The sequence below is a fragment of the Anopheles bellator genome, chromosome 1, assembly GCF_943735745.2.
Source record: "Anopheles bellator chromosome 1, idAnoBellAS_SP24_06.2, whole genome shotgun sequence".
NCBI lineage: Eukaryota > Metazoa > Arthropoda > Insecta > Diptera > Culicidae > Anopheles > Anopheles bellator.
Window position 1 is genome coordinate 24,021,540 of NC_071285.1, and position 16,080 is coordinate 24,037,619.

The following is a 16,080-nucleotide window of genomic DNA, read 5'->3' on the forward strand; positions in this document are numbered from 1 at the left end:
AATCTGCCTGCCAATTTCGATGGAATCGGTCCACTTCACCGTTCCGTTCCACGGTTCCATTCCACGAGATCGCTCACAAAAGAATGCTTTATGTGAGTACTATTACATTACGTAAAGCGTGCACCATGCGCAGCCCCCAGAACATCATTCGTCATCGATTTGATCGATCGAAATCGTTCATCAGGATAATGGACCCCGAAGCATTCGGCAAATTGCTGATAGCACCGACCTATATCTAAAACTCCGTGTTGTGCCGTGCTGTTTTCCATCCACCGTGGCCCGTGTTTCCCTGCACCGGATCGTTTCGCACCGATTGATCCTATCAATAGCGGACACATTATGCCGGGCGCACCTGCCATTAGTGGAAGGCACATGGCCCATAACGTAATAAATAATTGCATCACAACAAAAAGGGCGCGCAATGTGCTTGGCCCATTTGCTGGCGCCTGCGCGGCCGTTTGCTTTGTAGCATACCGGGGGGTACTTGGGCCTCCCCACGGACGGCCCCAGGACGCTGTTCCCGCTATTACGCGACTCATCAGCCTTTTGGGTTAAGTAATTTATTAGAAACCCCGCCCGGTGGAGTGGCCCGCCGGAGTAAGTACCTAGCGAAAAAAAACGGCGTTAGTTAAACGCGTAAGCTTTCGCGTAAGGCGAAATGGTAAAAATCCCCAAACTCGATTAGTATCAAATGATGCCTGATTGTGTCGGGGTGTTGCTGGAGCGGCTGGTTAGCAGCTGTGTGCGATGAGTGCCTTGAGGAGGGCAAAAAATCATGGCCGTTGCCCATCATGCTTAATGTATTTCTCACCTGCCCGTGAAGGTGATTTGGATTTTTGTTGTCCATTTTTTTTTCAATATCACCCAAAAGACGGCACGACACCATGATAGGTGTTTTGAGGCCGCGAATCATACCTTTCACCGAACACAGGGGAGTCCGGTGCCATTGAGCGATTGCGATTGCGTTGATATGAATTGATTTGATTTCAATTATGAATAAAAATATGTTGCCCCGGTGAGCCTCAGTGGGAATGGGCGCAGTGGGTTCACTCACAGTAAAGTAATAATCGTTGATCCCGGCGATTTTTAATTTAAACTCAATTAGCTAAACTGAACTACATATTACAGCTGGCACATAATATAGATTCAAGTTGTTGGATTTTATGACTTCATAAATAAATGTAATAATGACGAGATCTTTCAGCATTTCCGCTATTCCAACAATAGAATGCAATACAGTTGATCCCTCTATTATTTCCGTTATTCACGATATGGACATCAGGATTTAGCTGAAATGCTTTGTTTGTAAAAGATATTCAATGATATAAACTGACCCAAAAAGAAATAGTTGTGGCCAACAACGCTAGAGTGCATTCTTAGTTAAGGATGTAAAGTAGGATGTCTTTTTCTGTTAAATGCATGGATGCAGATGCTTTTAGTATATGATCGAGCTCTCTGAAGCGACACGATGTACAGCTAACAAAATACAAATTGTACAGCTAATAGCACGGAAACGTATTTTCATAGGCGAATGGTCCTACCGCCATTCAAGCCGTTCTTCGTTGGTAGCATTTGTTCACCAAAAAGGGCATGATAAGGCACCAATAAAAAGGTTCAGCCCTCAGCTCTGCGTGGCCAGCAAACGGTGGCGAAATGGCAAACCCTAATTTGGCTAGGCGTAACACTTCCGAATTTAAATCCACTTCCGAAAGTCGCCAGCCCGATTACGCGCGTAGCACGCGGCCGCATATACTATTGCGCCACGCCGTCGCGGCTGCGTTGATTGTGGTTTAATCGAAACCACACCTGCCGCTGCTGGTGCCGCCGCCGCAAGTCTCTAATTTTGTTAGTCAAGGAAATAAAACTATCGAACGGTGAACGCAGCATGAGGGAATTAAACAAAGCGTTGAAAAATACCCACCCATCAGCCGGCCTGCGCCAATCTACCGGCCGTGAGGTAATAGAGCAGCATAAAGCACCGCAATGCTACCCACCGTTTCATATACTATAGTGGCACTTTCACCGATTCCCAGCGGGGCGCTCTCCGCTGGGGATGGCGGCGGCTTGGATAGTCTGAACTAAATAAAGTACGAATCGCGAATGCGCTACGTCCGTGTGGTTCCGCCTCGGCTCTGTTTGTTGTTTGTCGTCGCATTACAGTCGCATTGTTGTTTCTTTTTCTTTCGCCTTTTCCGTCAGCAAATCGCCACAACACACCCCGCGTGAGAGACCGCGTCTGGTGAAAGGAAACGAAAGGGAACAATAGGGGAGCCAGCGCCCGGCGATATTTCCGGCAGCTCACAGCGGGTGCGCCACTTACGCCCGGTTCGGCGCGTAGTAACACTTCCTACTTCCGAATGCCCTACTCAGTCGGATTGTTGTTTGAATTGTTGCGCCACAGGTTTATGCTTTATATGTGGCCTATTTTGTGGCGGTGTCTTGGCACAAATAGGCATTAATTTGGTCATCAGGTTGTGCGACGTGTGCGCCGTGAAGTATTATGAAATAGGCAAAACCGGAGTTGGAATGGCCCGGCTAATGGCATTATGTGGAAATTCTCGATTCGGCTTTGAACTTGATCCTCGGCCACGGCGCCTTACGCAACTAGTGGAGGTCAATCCTGACCTAACAGAACAGCAGCCTGTTGGCCTGTGCGGGTCTTAGTTGGATATTCGGATCTCCCACAATAATGCGAGCCATCCATCGGCTAGTAATGTTACCCTATCGATTGGCAGGCCGCATTTCAAACGGTAATCAAACGGCCGATTCGCTGCATGCATCTTTCCACGTTCGTGTGGCCTCATTTTTGGCCACAAGTAGATCGAGTAATGTCGGACCGATTGTTTTGGTACACGTCTCTGAGCGGTCCGTTATGCAACGGACAAAACGGACCGCTTTTGAAGATCGCCATTAGGCAGTGCGCCGCCGCAGCCGCTTCGGCACTTGAGTGTCACTTGCGGTGCGGGGCACGAGCGCATAAATGCTATACTGCGCTGCGTGCGGACCAATAATTGACCTAAAATTTATCGGTAATTCAAAGAGACCCTTCTAGAGTTTTGTAGCAACCACGTTCGAGACGCCAATTTTGAACCGTTTGGCGGTTGATCTCTGCAGAGAGAGTGATTGCAGAGTGTTAGGAGTACACTTGAGTTGGCTGGGGCCCTAAGCAATCAGGTCGCTATCAGATAAACGTTGTTGTGTAGTGTTATACATTTCGTTATTCCTAACTTAACCTCTGAGGATCATTGTTTTTTAACCTAGCGAATGCGAAATTACGAGACTTCCGATTCGCTTGCAAAGGCTCCTCAGGACTCTTGTTTCCATGGTGGAGATTTTTTGATCCAAGACAACCCGATTAGGTGGGATACGCTGGAAGTGATCCATTAAGAACTACTAGACAAGCCTCAACGCACATCGACACTACCACTAATTGGTACGCGAGGATCAGGATTGTCCTGGTGAAATCGATAAGACAAGTTTAAAACTCGAGCGTACAGCTAACTAATTGGAAGTTGTTCACACGTCGGTGACGTTTCGACACAGATAGGAACCACGTTTGTGCCCTTGGAGTGCGTCCCCCGAAATGACCTTTTGCGTTTTGTTTGCAGCGGTTACGCTTTGCGGATCACACTTTTAAGCCCCGTGTTTCTGGTTTATGTTTTATTTTGCTATGCATACCTTTCGCGAGTCGCTCCGCGGTCTGTTGGGTGATTCCGTGACCGAGGGCGCGACCTATCACCATCAGCAAAGCACACACAGGCCATCGGTGTGTTCAGCGCCGCTTCTTAGCGGTAGCGATAGTGTGTCCGCGTACTACAGCAAGCGGTTGCAAGTGTGTTCGAATTAAGGAAATCCCCTCGATCGGCGAGATCGTCGGGCGCCATGCGCCAGTTGTCTGTCCGTCGTCCCTTCGCGAGAGCTTAAAAATAGCACCTAAATTACTCTCTTGCGACCTGATCTTGTGACGGCATCTTGAGATTATTCCTCCCTGCTGCTCTCTACAGCCTCTCTAGAACACGTTTGCACTTTTGTGCGTGACTCGGTCGATCGGCGTCGGAATATTCCACAGACGCACTCATTGGAGCGTAATTCTTCGTTACGTGGCAGAATAGGGAGACATCGATCTCTGGCCAACCGGTGCCACAATGCTGTTCGCAGTACGGCCCAGTACTTCGCTTCTCGCGGTCGGTCTATTGTGTGTGTTGTTATCAGGCCGAGTGACACGCTCCGTGAATGGGCAAGAAAGTGGCGCCAGTAAGGAAGGTAATCAATCTGGCATTCACGTACTGAAAGCGGTACTCATAGCGGGTCTACTTTGCCAGGAGCACAACCGGACACCCCTGATGCGCCCTACGAAACCCAAACCGCCCAGTGTACGATCACTTCCGGTGACATCGAAGCGAGCGCACAAGCCTCCATTAGCAAAACGTTGGTCGGAGTGTGCGGGACAGGTAATAGGCAGCAGAACGCACCGCTGATCGTGCCGTGTTCTCTGACCATCACAATGACCACCGTTTCTGTTTCAGATGAAATGCTGACAGCGTTTCGGACGTTGGAGGCTAAACTGCTGGATGAGCTGAACAACCTGAGGAGAATGATACGCGATCCGTACTTTAATCCTCCACCACTGCAACCGTCCGTGTACAAATCGATCCGACGTGTTACGAGCGCCTCGCAAACCGCGTCCAACACGGCCTTACCTCAGGCGGCCCAGATACCGGGCGGCGCCACTACAGATCGCCCTGCGGCCATCACTCCAACTCCGACACAACTTCCGTCTACGACACCGATCGCAAGTGTCGTGTTTCCGGACGACGATTATGATGATGATGAGGACGGCGCAGTGGCACTGGCACCGAAGATCGGTGACACCGCGCCAAGCAATAGTGATCTAGTGAAGCAGCTTCCGTCGGCGCTCGAGCGGAACACTTCCGTAGCATCGTCGCCGGCGAACGATTTTTTCAAACCGATCGATAAGCCGACGGAGAAAAAGTTTCTTACGTAGGTATTGCGCAGTGAAAGTCGGTGATGAGAAGTAATAGCTAAATATCGGTTCCCATCTTTCAACGCCAGCGGCGGACTGCGGGACTACGAAGTGTATCGGTTCAACAACACGGTCATCTCTACCGGCGATGCGAAGGTTTTCAAGTACTTTTGGAAGATAGAACACTTTACCAAACGCTTGCGTGCGGCCCCGACCGGTAGGGGAGCAACGTTTGGCAGTGCCGTGTTTGTGATTTCGGGACTGAACTTACGACTGCGTGCCAGGACGGCTACGAAGGCCGACGGCGATGTGCTGAATGTGCAGCTTGAGCAACTGTCCGCGTTCGACGACGAGCTGCGCAAAACGCCCAACGTGATACTGGCTTCCGGTGCGCTGTACGGCCAGGTGGAGACGAAGAAGTTCTTCCGCCACAAGATTATCATACTGAACCAGGTAAGGGTGCGGTGTGCCCATTCGGTTCGCATAATATGATTTCGTTTGATTTTTAAGGACATGCCGTTCAGTGACATGATATCGACGGATCTCACCAACACCAACGCTAAATTTGAAGCACCATTATCAGCGCTGACCGCGGAACCGTACCTTAAGGACGACAAGCTCCTGATAAAGGTCATCATTTTTCTTTAGAAATAAACCCGGGATTGAAGTTGATTAATGAGAAAAGTAAGAGCCCGTTTCGGATGTGTGACACTTTGCCCAAGCTCGTCCCTTGTTTTTTTCCATTGTACGTACGCTTTTGAGGTTTTTCGTTGGCTTAGGACCACTTTAACAACGTGAAAAAACGTACTTTATTGTACGCGTAACACAGAAACTGTAATATATTTCCCTTGGTTTTTATCTTCCCGTAAGTATGGTGTATCCAAATGTTTGGTACGTTATTCTTTGATTGTTGCACTGCAACGCACTGATTTGTCAATACATGTCCAAAGAGATCCTTAATGAGGTGCCCATTTTAAAGTAGTCATACTTTTTACAATTTGCAACGACCCCCCTTTGGCAAGATATCAATGTAAGGTTGAACCAATGGGAACAGCGAGCGGGACGATTTGAAGCTGGCCAGATCAGTTATTTTCGTAAAGTCCTTCGTAGTGGGTAGCGGTGTTGCGACAGAACTCTCTTCCGTTTGCTCGGTTGTAGGTTCTTGCTCATCTGGCGTTTTGATCACACCGGCACCACCTTCGGCCGTAGAGACCACGTGGACGGACAACGTACTCCTAGATGATCCCCCCAGCATGATGTATTCCTAGAAAATGCAGCGGAAAAAATGCCATAGTTTTCGCAGCTGTATTTTTCGAGAACGGAGCATATGGTTAGGAGAGTACCTTGTAGTAATCAATAACCTGCTGCTTGGTCAGCGTTTGAAGTTTTGCCGCTTCAACCTGCGCACGGTTGAAGTGATATTGCCGCAAGGAAATTTCGTGCAAGTAAATGTTGAATTGGCCATACATTCGTTTTGGTTTCTCTAGCAACAGTTTCGTCAGCGCCTCCTTATTGCGATTGAACTCGGGTTCGGTAAGTTTTTCAAGATGATTCTGCAATAGACAGCATGCCGATAAACCGTATTATCCCGTTCGGCTATCTAAGTAACTTACCAACATGCTGTTCAAAAAGTTTTCGATGCGCTTTTCAACGTACAACGGATGGCGCTGAGATTGCACAATGATACGGAGTCCGCTAACTCCGTTGGCCTTTCGAGTGCTGCACAGCACAATGTACCCTAGTTGCTCCTTTGTGCGTAGCTGCGAGTAACACGGTTCGCTAAGTAGCTGCGCCAGGATGTCCACATACATCGAATGTGTGTCCTGTTGGCCACACTGCATGTACAGCTGAGTGCAGGAGCTTTTGTGGTACTGGTTAGTTGCCTCGAATAGACAATTTTCTCCTGCGAAAATAAAAATAGTCAAACATCATCCACTCCAGTATAGGATTTTCGTACCGTTCCGTAGCTTATGTTCGCGCTTCTGCAGCAGCTGTCTAGCCAACAGTGGCACTATTTTGGCATCCGAATTTTTCATTTTGTCCTCCACCATTTGCGTCATCTCCATTGCTTTCTCTCGGTTTACGTTTCCATAGATGAAACATTCGATGTGTAGCTGTGAAAGCAATTGCTTTATGAACGTCTGCAAACGTTCAACCGTCAGCACTACAGGAAGGGATGTTGGATGTAATATTATTGTTACAGGCGATTCGCGGTTTGGCGCACTTACGTTTGGTAGAGTCCAACAATTCCTGCCGTGACCACGCTTGTTCCATGAGCAGGAGCGCCAAATAGTAAATGGCGTGCTGGTATGGCTGCTCGGCCTGGTAATTTTTCAGTCCCCGGATGTAGTGTTCTTTCAGAATTTCGAACCTTTTGCTGTCGACCTCGAAATCAAACAAGCTGTCCAGCACCTTTTCGAGGAGTACCTGTTGCTTGTGGCTGTATCCTCCGATGGATAGCTATTTATGGTGATAAAAAGGGAACATTATTCCATCACTGAGCGCCTTTCAAGTAACTAAACCACTCACACTTAATCCTGACGTAGTATTGCTAACCCCGAAACTCAATCCAGCGAGATCGGCTTCGAAAAGAAACTCATTCAGATGATCCTTCAGTAGCTGCACGTAGAGATGGGTAAGGTTGCAATTCAACGGGTCCGAGTAAACGATGGGATTATTGAAATCCAGGTTGACGTGTGCTTTCGGTTTGAGGAACTCCATGTCCTGCTTGAACCAGGATCGAATTATTGGAGTATCGTGAATGACAACCGGACACTTTTCAAGCTCTTGCTCCGGCGGAAGTAGCTCGTAATCGGTCGCTATGAAGGGATTAGGCGCGGGTAGGTGTAGATTGTCATTCAAGTCCTTCGATGACCAGTACTGTAGAAGGAGAAATTATAATGTGACATATTTTTTGCCGTCAATCAACCCACCGAATGGACAACTAACCTCTAGGACCGATGGTTCGATTTTTTGTACCCCATATCTTGTACCGTACCATCGCTCTTGGTCAGTGGCCAGTTCGCTGCACTTTTGCCCAACGACTATCATCCTCGCATTTTTCGGTGTTAATTTCTCCAACAAATCGGTGACAAGATCGGGGCGCCATTCGCTAATCAAGCACTTTGCAACGAGAACGTCCTCCAGCGGGAACAGTTGCATCGAGGCAACGACATTGTCCACCAGTGTGCTGGGATTTTCTTTGTCCTTGAATCTGAACAGCATTTCGCACAAGCTGCAATATTCTTCGAAAATCCACTTCTGGGGCCCCTTCGATCGCAATAGGTTGATGTATTGAAAGATGATTTTCACAGTATCATCGATATGCTCGAACCCATCCTCGGTAAGATCCACCATGATATCCAGCGAACCGAAGCCTCGCCCTAAGCTACTGTAGCCGCTCAGCAGTTTGTTGCACCAACCGCGTGTCCGCAGCTCCGAGAGAATGCTTCCCTTGCCTTCGTGGCCAATCAAATGGCTAATGTAGTGCTCTGGCCCGGACTTGTAATACTTTTCGAGATCATCCATCTGAAAGGTAATGGTTAACGATCGCGTGTCCTTGATCGGTATAATGTAAAGTTTTGTCGCCAGTTGATCTTCTTCGTATGGCATCGCGGGCCAAGTAGGCGGCGTAACTTGCTTGTTTTCGATCTGCGCGAACATTTTGATCACCATCGATTCCAGTTCGTCCAAACTTTCTTTGCCAAAAACAGCCAAGCTCATCACATTGGACGAGTACCACTGGCTGTGGAATTTCATCAGCTCTTCGCGCACATTGATGCCCTTCTGGCGTGGGTGCTCGTACAGTGTCTGCTTGTTGCCGGTTCCGAAGCGATTGAAAGCGTGTGTGCTTTTGCAAAGCGATTTGTTCACCTGCTTAACGCGCCACAGGTCTTGGGAGACATTCTTTTCGTGCTCCGAGTTCACCGCGTTGATTTCCCGGTCAGTGACTCCCTCATTGAATAGTGGCGCAATGAAAAACTGCGAAAACCGATCGAGTGCATCCTCCAGTTTGTCGGGAACGATATCAAAATAATACTTTGTAATATCGGAGCATGTGGCTGCGTTGGAGCTTCCACCGTGCTCCTTTAGAAACGATGTGTAATCGTCCTCCTTTGGATATTTCTCGGTGCCCAGGAACAACATGTGCTCGCAAAGGTGCGCCAGACCAGGTATTTCCAACGGATCGCTTAGGTGTCCGACTGGTACCGAAAGCGCGGCTGCTGATCGATCGGTGGTTGAATCCGACACTAGCACAACTTTGAGCCCGTTTGCCAACTTCAGCCCACGGTATTCACGATTATCCTGAACCGATTTGATGATTGTATTAATCCGCTCGAACGAGATATCTGCGCCAGAGTTCGTAACCGTCGACACGTTCGCGAGCGATGCTTGGCTTGTGTATGTTGCCTCCATTATGAGATAGGGTTTATTTGAAGGAGCGCTCGAATTTACGCCTGCGGTATTTTTGAAGCGGCCTGAGCCAATCGTCGCAGCGTTCGTGAATCTTACCGACTGACTGTAAGCAACGAAAGGTCAAAGAAGTTAGAAATCGAGATAAAAATCAATAAAGGTGCGAACCGAATGCTGTACCGTGATGTTCCATTGCGAAAAGAATGCGCTGTTAAAGTGATGGGAATCCGCTGCAATATCACCTGGGTAAGCATGAACACACCGGATTTCAATCCTCCGATCCGAAAACCGCCAGACAAATAACAAAAAAGGACTGAAACTCAAGGAATCACTCTCACTCCTGATACTTACTGATCTTACTGATGTTGACGAATTGCGAATATGTGATGATTCGTGACATATCAAAAATACCCATAGTGGGGGGTATGACAGTTGCGATGATGAAAACGTCAAAATTCAAACTATTGACTATTTTTAACTGTGCATATTTGGTGCAGTGCGTTAGAAAATTAAGAAAATTAACATCTCTATAACTGAAACCTAAGTAAAACAATTTATTCCAAGATAAATCACGCATTTATACAATTATAAATTTAGATGAAATCTTAGATGTCATTCGTTTGACGCTTTTGACAGCTTGCGGAACCAAACGAAAACAAAGATTTGTTGACTGAGCAAGGATATTGAGTTTTGAGAAGATCAAGTTTTTCCGATCGAGGAATCATTAAATTTACTTTAAAATGGGGAAAGGAAAGGCAGAAGTCGGTACGCCAAAGTACCTGGCGAACAAAATGAAAGCAAAAGGCTTGCAAAAGCTTCGGTGGTATTGCCAGATGTGCGAAAAACAGTGTCGGGACGAGAACGGCTTCAAGTGTCACACCATGAGCGAATCCCATCAGCGACAGATATTGCTGTTTGCCGACAACGCGGGCCGATTCATCGATGGCTTTTCGCAAGAGTTCCTGACAGGATACCTGCAGATACTGCGCCGCCAGTTTGGAACCAAGCGAGTGGCAGCGAATAAGGTTTACCAAGAGTACATTGCCGATCGGCACCATCTTCACATGAATGCTACAAAGTGGCATTCTTTGTCGGATTTCGTCAAATTCCTTGGCAGAAACGGCCACTGTGTGGTAGATGAAACGGATAAAGGGTGGTTTATCACCTACATCGACCGTGATCCGGAAACCCTGGCGATGCAGGAAAAGATGGCGAAGAAGCAGAAGATGGACAAGGACGACGCGGAAAGGCTGGCAGAATTTATCGAGCAACAAGTACAACGTGGCAAAACGGAGGACGAACCGTCCAGCTCTGGCTTTTCGGAGCTCAAACGTGACAATGAAGAGGAAACCATCAAGCTGGACCTTAAAATCGGCATCAAACCACAGTCTGCGCCGTCACCCATTATCCCGAAAAGAACATTGGATGCACTGATTGATGTAAAGAAGGAGAAAAAATTCAAACCGACCAATGGCGGAAGTGACACGAAGAAGGTGTCGGCGCTGGATGAACTGATCAAAGAAGAGGAAATGAAAAAAGAGAAATCGAATCGAAAGGATTACTGGCTAATGGAGGGAATTGTTGTGAAGATGATAACAAAGGCCTTAGGGGAGAAGTATTATAAAGAAAAGGGCGTAGTGGTTGAGGTTTTCGACAAATATCGCGCCAAAATCCGGTTGCTAGAAACGGGCGAAAAACTTAAGGTAGATCAAGCGCACCTCGAAACCGTCATACCACAGGTCGGGAAACAAATTCTGGTACTAAACGGTGGTTATCGGGGTTGTACAGCGACTTTAAAAGCAATCAACACCGAACGTTTTAGCGTAACAATCGAGATTGCCTCTGGTCCGTTGAAAGGTAGATTAGTGAGTAGTGTTGCGTATGAAGATATAAGTAAACTCTTTGTTTGAGTTAAATCAATCACAAGGACAAATAAACATACCTTTTAGGGTAAGGACTCAAATGTATTATTCAATTCGTTACACTTGTTTCGTTTCGCTTAATTTCACTTTTATTTATTTTCTCGCTTAGCAAGTTCAGAATGCGAATGCAGAATGCAGAAGGTAAAGCATAATCAGGACATCGTGTGACACTACATTTTCCGTACACTGTGGTTGTTTTGATTTTTTGACACCTAAAGGGATATTTCAATGAAAAGGGGAATTTTTTTCGTTATGTCAAGAACATTGCGCCAAAAAGAATGTCAATGTTGTCAAAACAAAGTTTATCAGGAATTTTCGTGAAAGATCAGTAGTTTGATGAGCATAATGATCAAAATACAATGTCTTCCCCTCCTATAACGAGAACTCTTCGAAGCTCGAAGAGGCTATCACTTTCCTTGAGTGTCCGGAAACGTGTTGAACGTAGGAAAAGTGCCAAAATTGCCAGTGAAACAGAATGCTCTACCCAAGGAGTTGCAAGTTGTGAACCGACTTCGACTGACCGACCGACTGAAGCAAACATTAAGCCGGATCATCAAAGTCCTACCAGGAATAGTTGCCTTCCAGAGAGCATACAATCGACGGTGCCAGAAATTGTCATCATTTCCAGCGATGACGAAAACGATTCTCGCACCCCCTCGAAAAGCTCCATTCGAGAGTTCTTCACGCCATCGAAACAACGAAACCACGCCGGTCGGCCTTCTAATTGGACCACCGGAAGAAAGCTCACGTCTGCAGGTATCTGTGGTATCTATAGGTAGTATTTGGAAGCCGAATTATTGTTTTACATATTGTTTTACAGGCTCCACTAGGAAGCAAGCAGCGCCGCAAACGTTGCCACGAAAGGCGGCCGGCAAAGTACGGCGCAAGATTAGTCCATCCACAAACATTAAGATGCTGACGAAGAAGTACTTTGACGATTCGCAGAAACGGATAACAAACTTTTTTAACAAACAGAATGAAGACGCTGAACGTGTGGGCTATTGCCGGGTCCTGCAGAATTCCGTAATGCCAACGATCGTGACCGGCGATATGGACGTAGAACAAATGTTGCATGTAAATCTTGAAGAAGGAGAACATCACTTACGCATTGCTGCTGTTACATCGCTTGCTGAATTTCCGGAATTTTCCGGCGGACAATTGGGTCCCACAGAGATTATGGAACGCATTGAGCGTGTGCAGAGTGCGTGCTACGATCCTGAGCGGGAAGACTGGAATATGGAGCGGGTGGCTGTCCCGATTGTTACGACCCCATTACCAGTTGATGATACTACCGGTGATTCTGGTATTGCATTAGCAGCCTTTGAGGATGCACATGGAGCAGATGTGACAAAAAATCAGTTGAATGATGAAACAGTACGGCCACGATCGGCCACAGAAAAAGAGAGCACAAACAGGGGAAAGCATAAAAAGCCTTCAACAAATCGCTTTAAAGTTGCCGAAGCCAAAGTGTCGAAAAGCGCACCAAAGAAAGAACGCAAAAAGGTCGTTTGTCCAAAGCACAAAATAATCGCTGGCACGACGTTTGCCGTGGACGGGTTTCGGTACGGCGATATTGAAGGTGTGACGCACTATTTTCTGACTCATTTTCATGCGGACCACTACATTGGGTTGAAGAAATCGTTTTCGAAACCACTGATAATGTCTCCCATTACGGCCAGACTGGTGAAAACATTTATTAATGTTCCCGAGGAACATTATCTACTGATCGATCTTCATCAGGCCATCGTTATCGATGGCGTCGAGATAATTGCGCTGGATGCAAATCAGTAAGTGGCAGTTGTGCCTTTAAAGAAAGCTAAAAAGATGAATCAGTGGTCTTATGGACGATATGTTTCAATGTAACACATCGCTCAATAAGTCCGTAGGATAGCTTATAAAACAACAATATTTTGATATAATTTGTATTTATTCATCAACATAGTCTCCTTTTAAGGCGATACAGTCAGTCCAACGCTTCTCTAACTTTTCGATACCATGTTTGTAGAACGATTTATCTTTCCCTTCAAAATATGCCTCAGTTTCGGCGATGACCTCCTCATTCGATCCAAATCTCTTTCCCTGGAGCATCCTTTTGAGATCCGAGAACAGCCAATAATCGCTGGGGGCCAAATCTGTCGAGTATGGTGGATGGGGCAACAATTCGAAGTGCAATTCATTCATTTTCACCATCGTTTTCATTGACTTGTGACGTTGTTGTTTTTGGTCCGGTGTTAGCAAACGCGGCACCCATTTCGAACAAAGCTTCCGCATACCCAAATGTTCATGCAAAATGGTAAACACACTGCCTTCTGATATCTTTACGGCCTCAGCAATCTCCTTCAATTTCAATTTGCGGTCGGATAAGACGATTTTGTGGACTTTTTGTATGTTTTCTTCAGTAACTGCCGAATTTGGGCGACCGGAACATTCAGCATCATCGGTGTTCATACGACCACGTTTAAAGTCACCAAACCACTTCTCAACCATATGCCTCGATGGAGCAGAGTCCGAATAACATTTGTCAAGCCACTGTTTAGTTTGCACGGTATTTTTCCCCATCACAAAGCAATGCTTAATGAGCACACGAAATTCTGATTTTTCCATTTTTTTCAATTTACAAAAGTTGATTGAATTGTTCACACTGTAACTTGGTAAATAATAATCCGAATGTCATGAAACTTTGACAGATGTCGTTTGAAGGTTGGTACTGTCTAAAAATCATAAGGATTCTGTATTTGTTTCGCAATCTATATGTCATCCTGCGAACTTATTGAGCGATGTGTTATATTGTTATTTGTTACTATTTCTAGCTGCCCTGGTGGAATCATGTTCCTGTTTCGATTGCCAAACGGCACAAATATACTGCACACAGGCGATTTCCGTGCATCTCCCGAGATGGAAGAATATCCTGAGCTATGGAACTTTCAGATCGATTGCATTTACCTCGATACAACGTATCTTTCGTCGAAGTACGCATTTAAGCCACAATGTGAAAGCGTGGCCAACGCCCGGGATACTGTTCTTGCATTTTTAAAGAAAAACATCGGTGCTAAAGTGTTGATAGTTTGCGGCAGCTATTTGATCGGGAAGGAAAAAGTGTGGATGGAACTGGCAATTGCGACTGGCATGAAAGTGTGGACCGAACCGAATCGCTGGAAGGCACTCACTGCAATTGCAGATCCCAGGCAGCTCTCGTTGCTCGTTACGAACCCCGCTCAGGCGGACATTCACGTACTAGCGATGAACAAAATATCGTACGATGTAAGTATCGCCGCTTCATCTTTGGTTGAATACTGTTGTAAGACTTGGTAATATAACGCTACCTTTGGTTACAGGAATTGGGCGAGTACTTGGACCAGTTCCCCGATCGGTACGACTGTGTTATAGCTCTTCGGCCGAGTGGTTGGGAGAAAAACAGCAAACCACAGTATCGGGGAAGAATCAATATAGTGGGCATCGAATACTCGGAACACTCGAGCTTCGACGAGCTGAAGCGTTTCGTTCAGTTTGTTCGGCCGCGCGAAGTGATCAGCACCGTGCCTTATGGGAATGGGAATCAAAGCCGTACCCCAACGGTGCCAATGTCGTGGTACACGGGCGACATTCGGCCACAACGCAAAGCACTGCAACTGTCCATCACAAGTTTCATTACAGCGAATGGGGCACAGGCTTGCGGAGAGTCTAGCAAAAAACCTGCTGCCGCCGAGTTAGCCCAGGAATCGGTTAAAGCTGAACCAAAGCAGAAGAATCACGATACGATCAAGGTCGAATGCAGTGTCCAGGATATCATAGATCTCGATAGCGTTGAGGATGAAAATGAGCAACGTTCGGAGCAGGGAGAATACAATTACGACAGCGATTGGTTACCGTAAATGTCTCGCAATATCTTTGGAGTGTGTGAATTTTCAAACTGATTACGGATCACGGTACAAATGCAGGTGTGTTAGATGATGTAAATAGTTTTATTTAAACAATTTAAGAAAGTTTTCAATTGGGCTGTGCAGTTTTTGACTTAATTAAAGAATAAGTACATTTTAAAACTTTACTTCACGTACATTCTTCATGAAATTACCTCGAAACATGGTTTCACACATCGCAATACTTTGTTTCATTGCTTCTAGTGATTAGCCCTTTTAATACTTTCCTCTAAGTTATGAAAAATTCCTCAATTCGGTTCACTAATTGATCGCACCTTCTTTTTATGAAGAATCTTCTCCAAACATTGCAAGCATTTCCCTGCATTTTGTTTCCACAAATCATTCAGGAGCCCATTTATGAAGATATGCTCATTGTGGGCAGCTGCATAATATGAATAGGGATGAGCAAGGGCTAACTGAATAATGCCTAAAGGGCAGTCACTGAGATGTAAGTTTAATATAATATATTTAACATAAGTGTTTAATAGAGAATAAATCAGCATTCATTGTTGACTTTCGTTTAACCTAAAGATTTGTTCGTGGCACTTATCGATGATCGTCCTGCTGCAAATAGGACCATTGTGGACTTGCAATTGCCGGTAAATGAAGTATTTTTAACGGTGCTAATTATCATTTGAAAATAATGCGAATCGCAACGTAAAATGCTGCCGATCACGATTTTTTAGTAAACAGTTTTCAAAACAGTGGCAACAGTGCTACAAGTAGTTTAAGTGCGTGTTGTTTTGCCACTTCTTTCAATTTTGCTTCTGTAGGTTTAGAGGCTTAATAGCTTAACTCAAAGCTAAAATCCGATTTCAAAAGCATTTGCGTGAATAATGCAAGC

The 16,080-nt window shown here is 46.0% G+C and overlaps 4 protein-coding genes across 4 annotated transcripts; 3 read left to right on the top strand and 1 right to left on the bottom strand.

Moving 5' to 3' along the window:
* The first annotated feature begins 3,889 nt into the window (after positions 1 to 3,889).
* Positions 3,890 to 5,639, top strand: LOC131216585 (uncharacterized). Its single transcript, XM_058211116.1, has 5 exons — positions 3,890 to 4,263; positions 4,323 to 4,451; positions 4,527 to 5,001; positions 5,074 to 5,437; positions 5,495 to 5,639. The coding sequence occupies exons 1-5, from the start codon at positions 4,146 to 4,148 to the stop codon at positions 5,630 to 5,632; spliced, it is 1,224 nt and encodes a 407-aa protein (XP_058067099.1). The 5' UTR covers positions 3,890 to 4,145; the 3' UTR covers positions 5,633 to 5,639.
* A 109-nt stretch (positions 5,640 to 5,748) lies between these two features.
* On the bottom strand, positions 5,749 to 9,725 carry LOC131209314 (insulin-degrading enzyme). Its single transcript, XM_058202359.1, has 8 exons — positions 9,578 to 9,725; positions 7,934 to 9,503; positions 7,514 to 7,864; positions 7,213 to 7,444; positions 6,942 to 7,148; positions 6,598 to 6,887; positions 6,328 to 6,537; positions 5,749 to 6,248 (listed from the first exon to the last, which is right to left on the bottom strand). Exons 1-8 carry the CDS (start codon positions 9,649 to 9,651, stop codon positions 5,976 to 5,978), a joined length of 3,207 nt encoding a protein of 1,068 aa, XP_058058342.1. The 5' UTR covers positions 9,652 to 9,725; the 3' UTR covers positions 5,749 to 5,975.
* Positions 9,726 to 10,080: 355 nt separating this feature from the next.
* LOC131216350 (DNA/RNA-binding protein KIN17) lies at positions 10,081 to 11,327 on the top strand. Its single transcript, XM_058210816.1, has one exon. The coding sequence runs from the start codon at positions 10,138 to 10,140 to the stop codon at positions 11,305 to 11,307; it is 1,170 nt and encodes a 389-aa protein (XP_058066799.1). The 5' UTR covers positions 10,081 to 10,137; the 3' UTR covers positions 11,308 to 11,327.
* A 351-nt stretch (positions 11,328 to 11,678) lies between these two features.
* Positions 11,679 to 15,411, top strand: LOC131215269 (uncharacterized). The gene is made up of 4 exons (XM_058209657.1): positions 11,679 to 12,075; positions 12,140 to 13,106; positions 14,130 to 14,580; positions 14,655 to 15,411. The coding sequence occupies exons 1-4, from the start codon at positions 11,679 to 11,681 to the stop codon at positions 15,189 to 15,191; spliced, it is 2,352 nt and encodes a 783-aa protein (XP_058065640.1). The 3' UTR covers positions 15,192 to 15,411.
* The last annotated feature ends 669 nt before the right edge of the window (positions 15,412 to 16,080 follow it).

Excerpts from the sequence above, each read along its gene's own strand:
- LOC131216585 (XM_058211116.1), top strand. The coding sequence starts at position 4,146 with ATGCTGTTCGCAGTACGGCCCAGTACTTCGCTTCTCGCGGTCGGTCTA. Across the intron at positions 5,002-5,073 it reads ACGGAGAAAAAGTTTCTTAC|CGGCGGACTGCGGGACTACG; the intron begins GTAGGTATTGCG and ends TTTCAACGCCAG. Across the intron at positions 5,438-5,494 it reads AGATTATCATACTGAACCAG|GACATGCCGTTCAGTGACAT; the intron begins GTAAGGGTGCGG and ends TTGATTTTTAAG.
- LOC131216350 (XM_058210816.1), top strand. The coding sequence starts at position 10,138 with ATGGGGAAAGGAAAGGCAGAAGTCGGTACGCCAAAGTACCTGGCGAAC.
- LOC131209314 (XM_058202359.1), bottom strand. The coding sequence starts at position 9,651 with ATGCTTACCCAGGTGATATTGCAGCGGATTCCCATCACTTTAACAGCG. Across the intron at positions 7,445-7,513 it reads ATACTACGTCAGGATTAAGT|CTATCCATCGGAGGATACAG; the intron begins GTGAGTGGTTTA and ends CACCATAAATAG. Across the intron at positions 6,249-6,327 it reads AGGTTATTGATTACTACAAG|GAATACATCATGCTGGGGGG; the intron begins GTACTCTCCTAA and ends TGCATTTTCTAG.
- LOC131215269 (XM_058209657.1), top strand. The coding sequence starts at position 11,679 with ATGTCTTCCCCTCCTATAACGAGAACTCTTCGAAGCTCGAAGAGGCTA. Across the intron at positions 12,076-12,139 it reads AAGAAAGCTCACGTCTGCAG|GCTCCACTAGGAAGCAAGCA; the intron begins GTATCTGTGGTA and ends ATTGTTTTACAG. Across the intron at positions 13,107-14,129 it reads ATTGCGCTGGATGCAAATCA|CTGCCCTGGTGGAATCATGT; the intron begins GTAAGTGGCAGT and ends TACTATTTCTAG.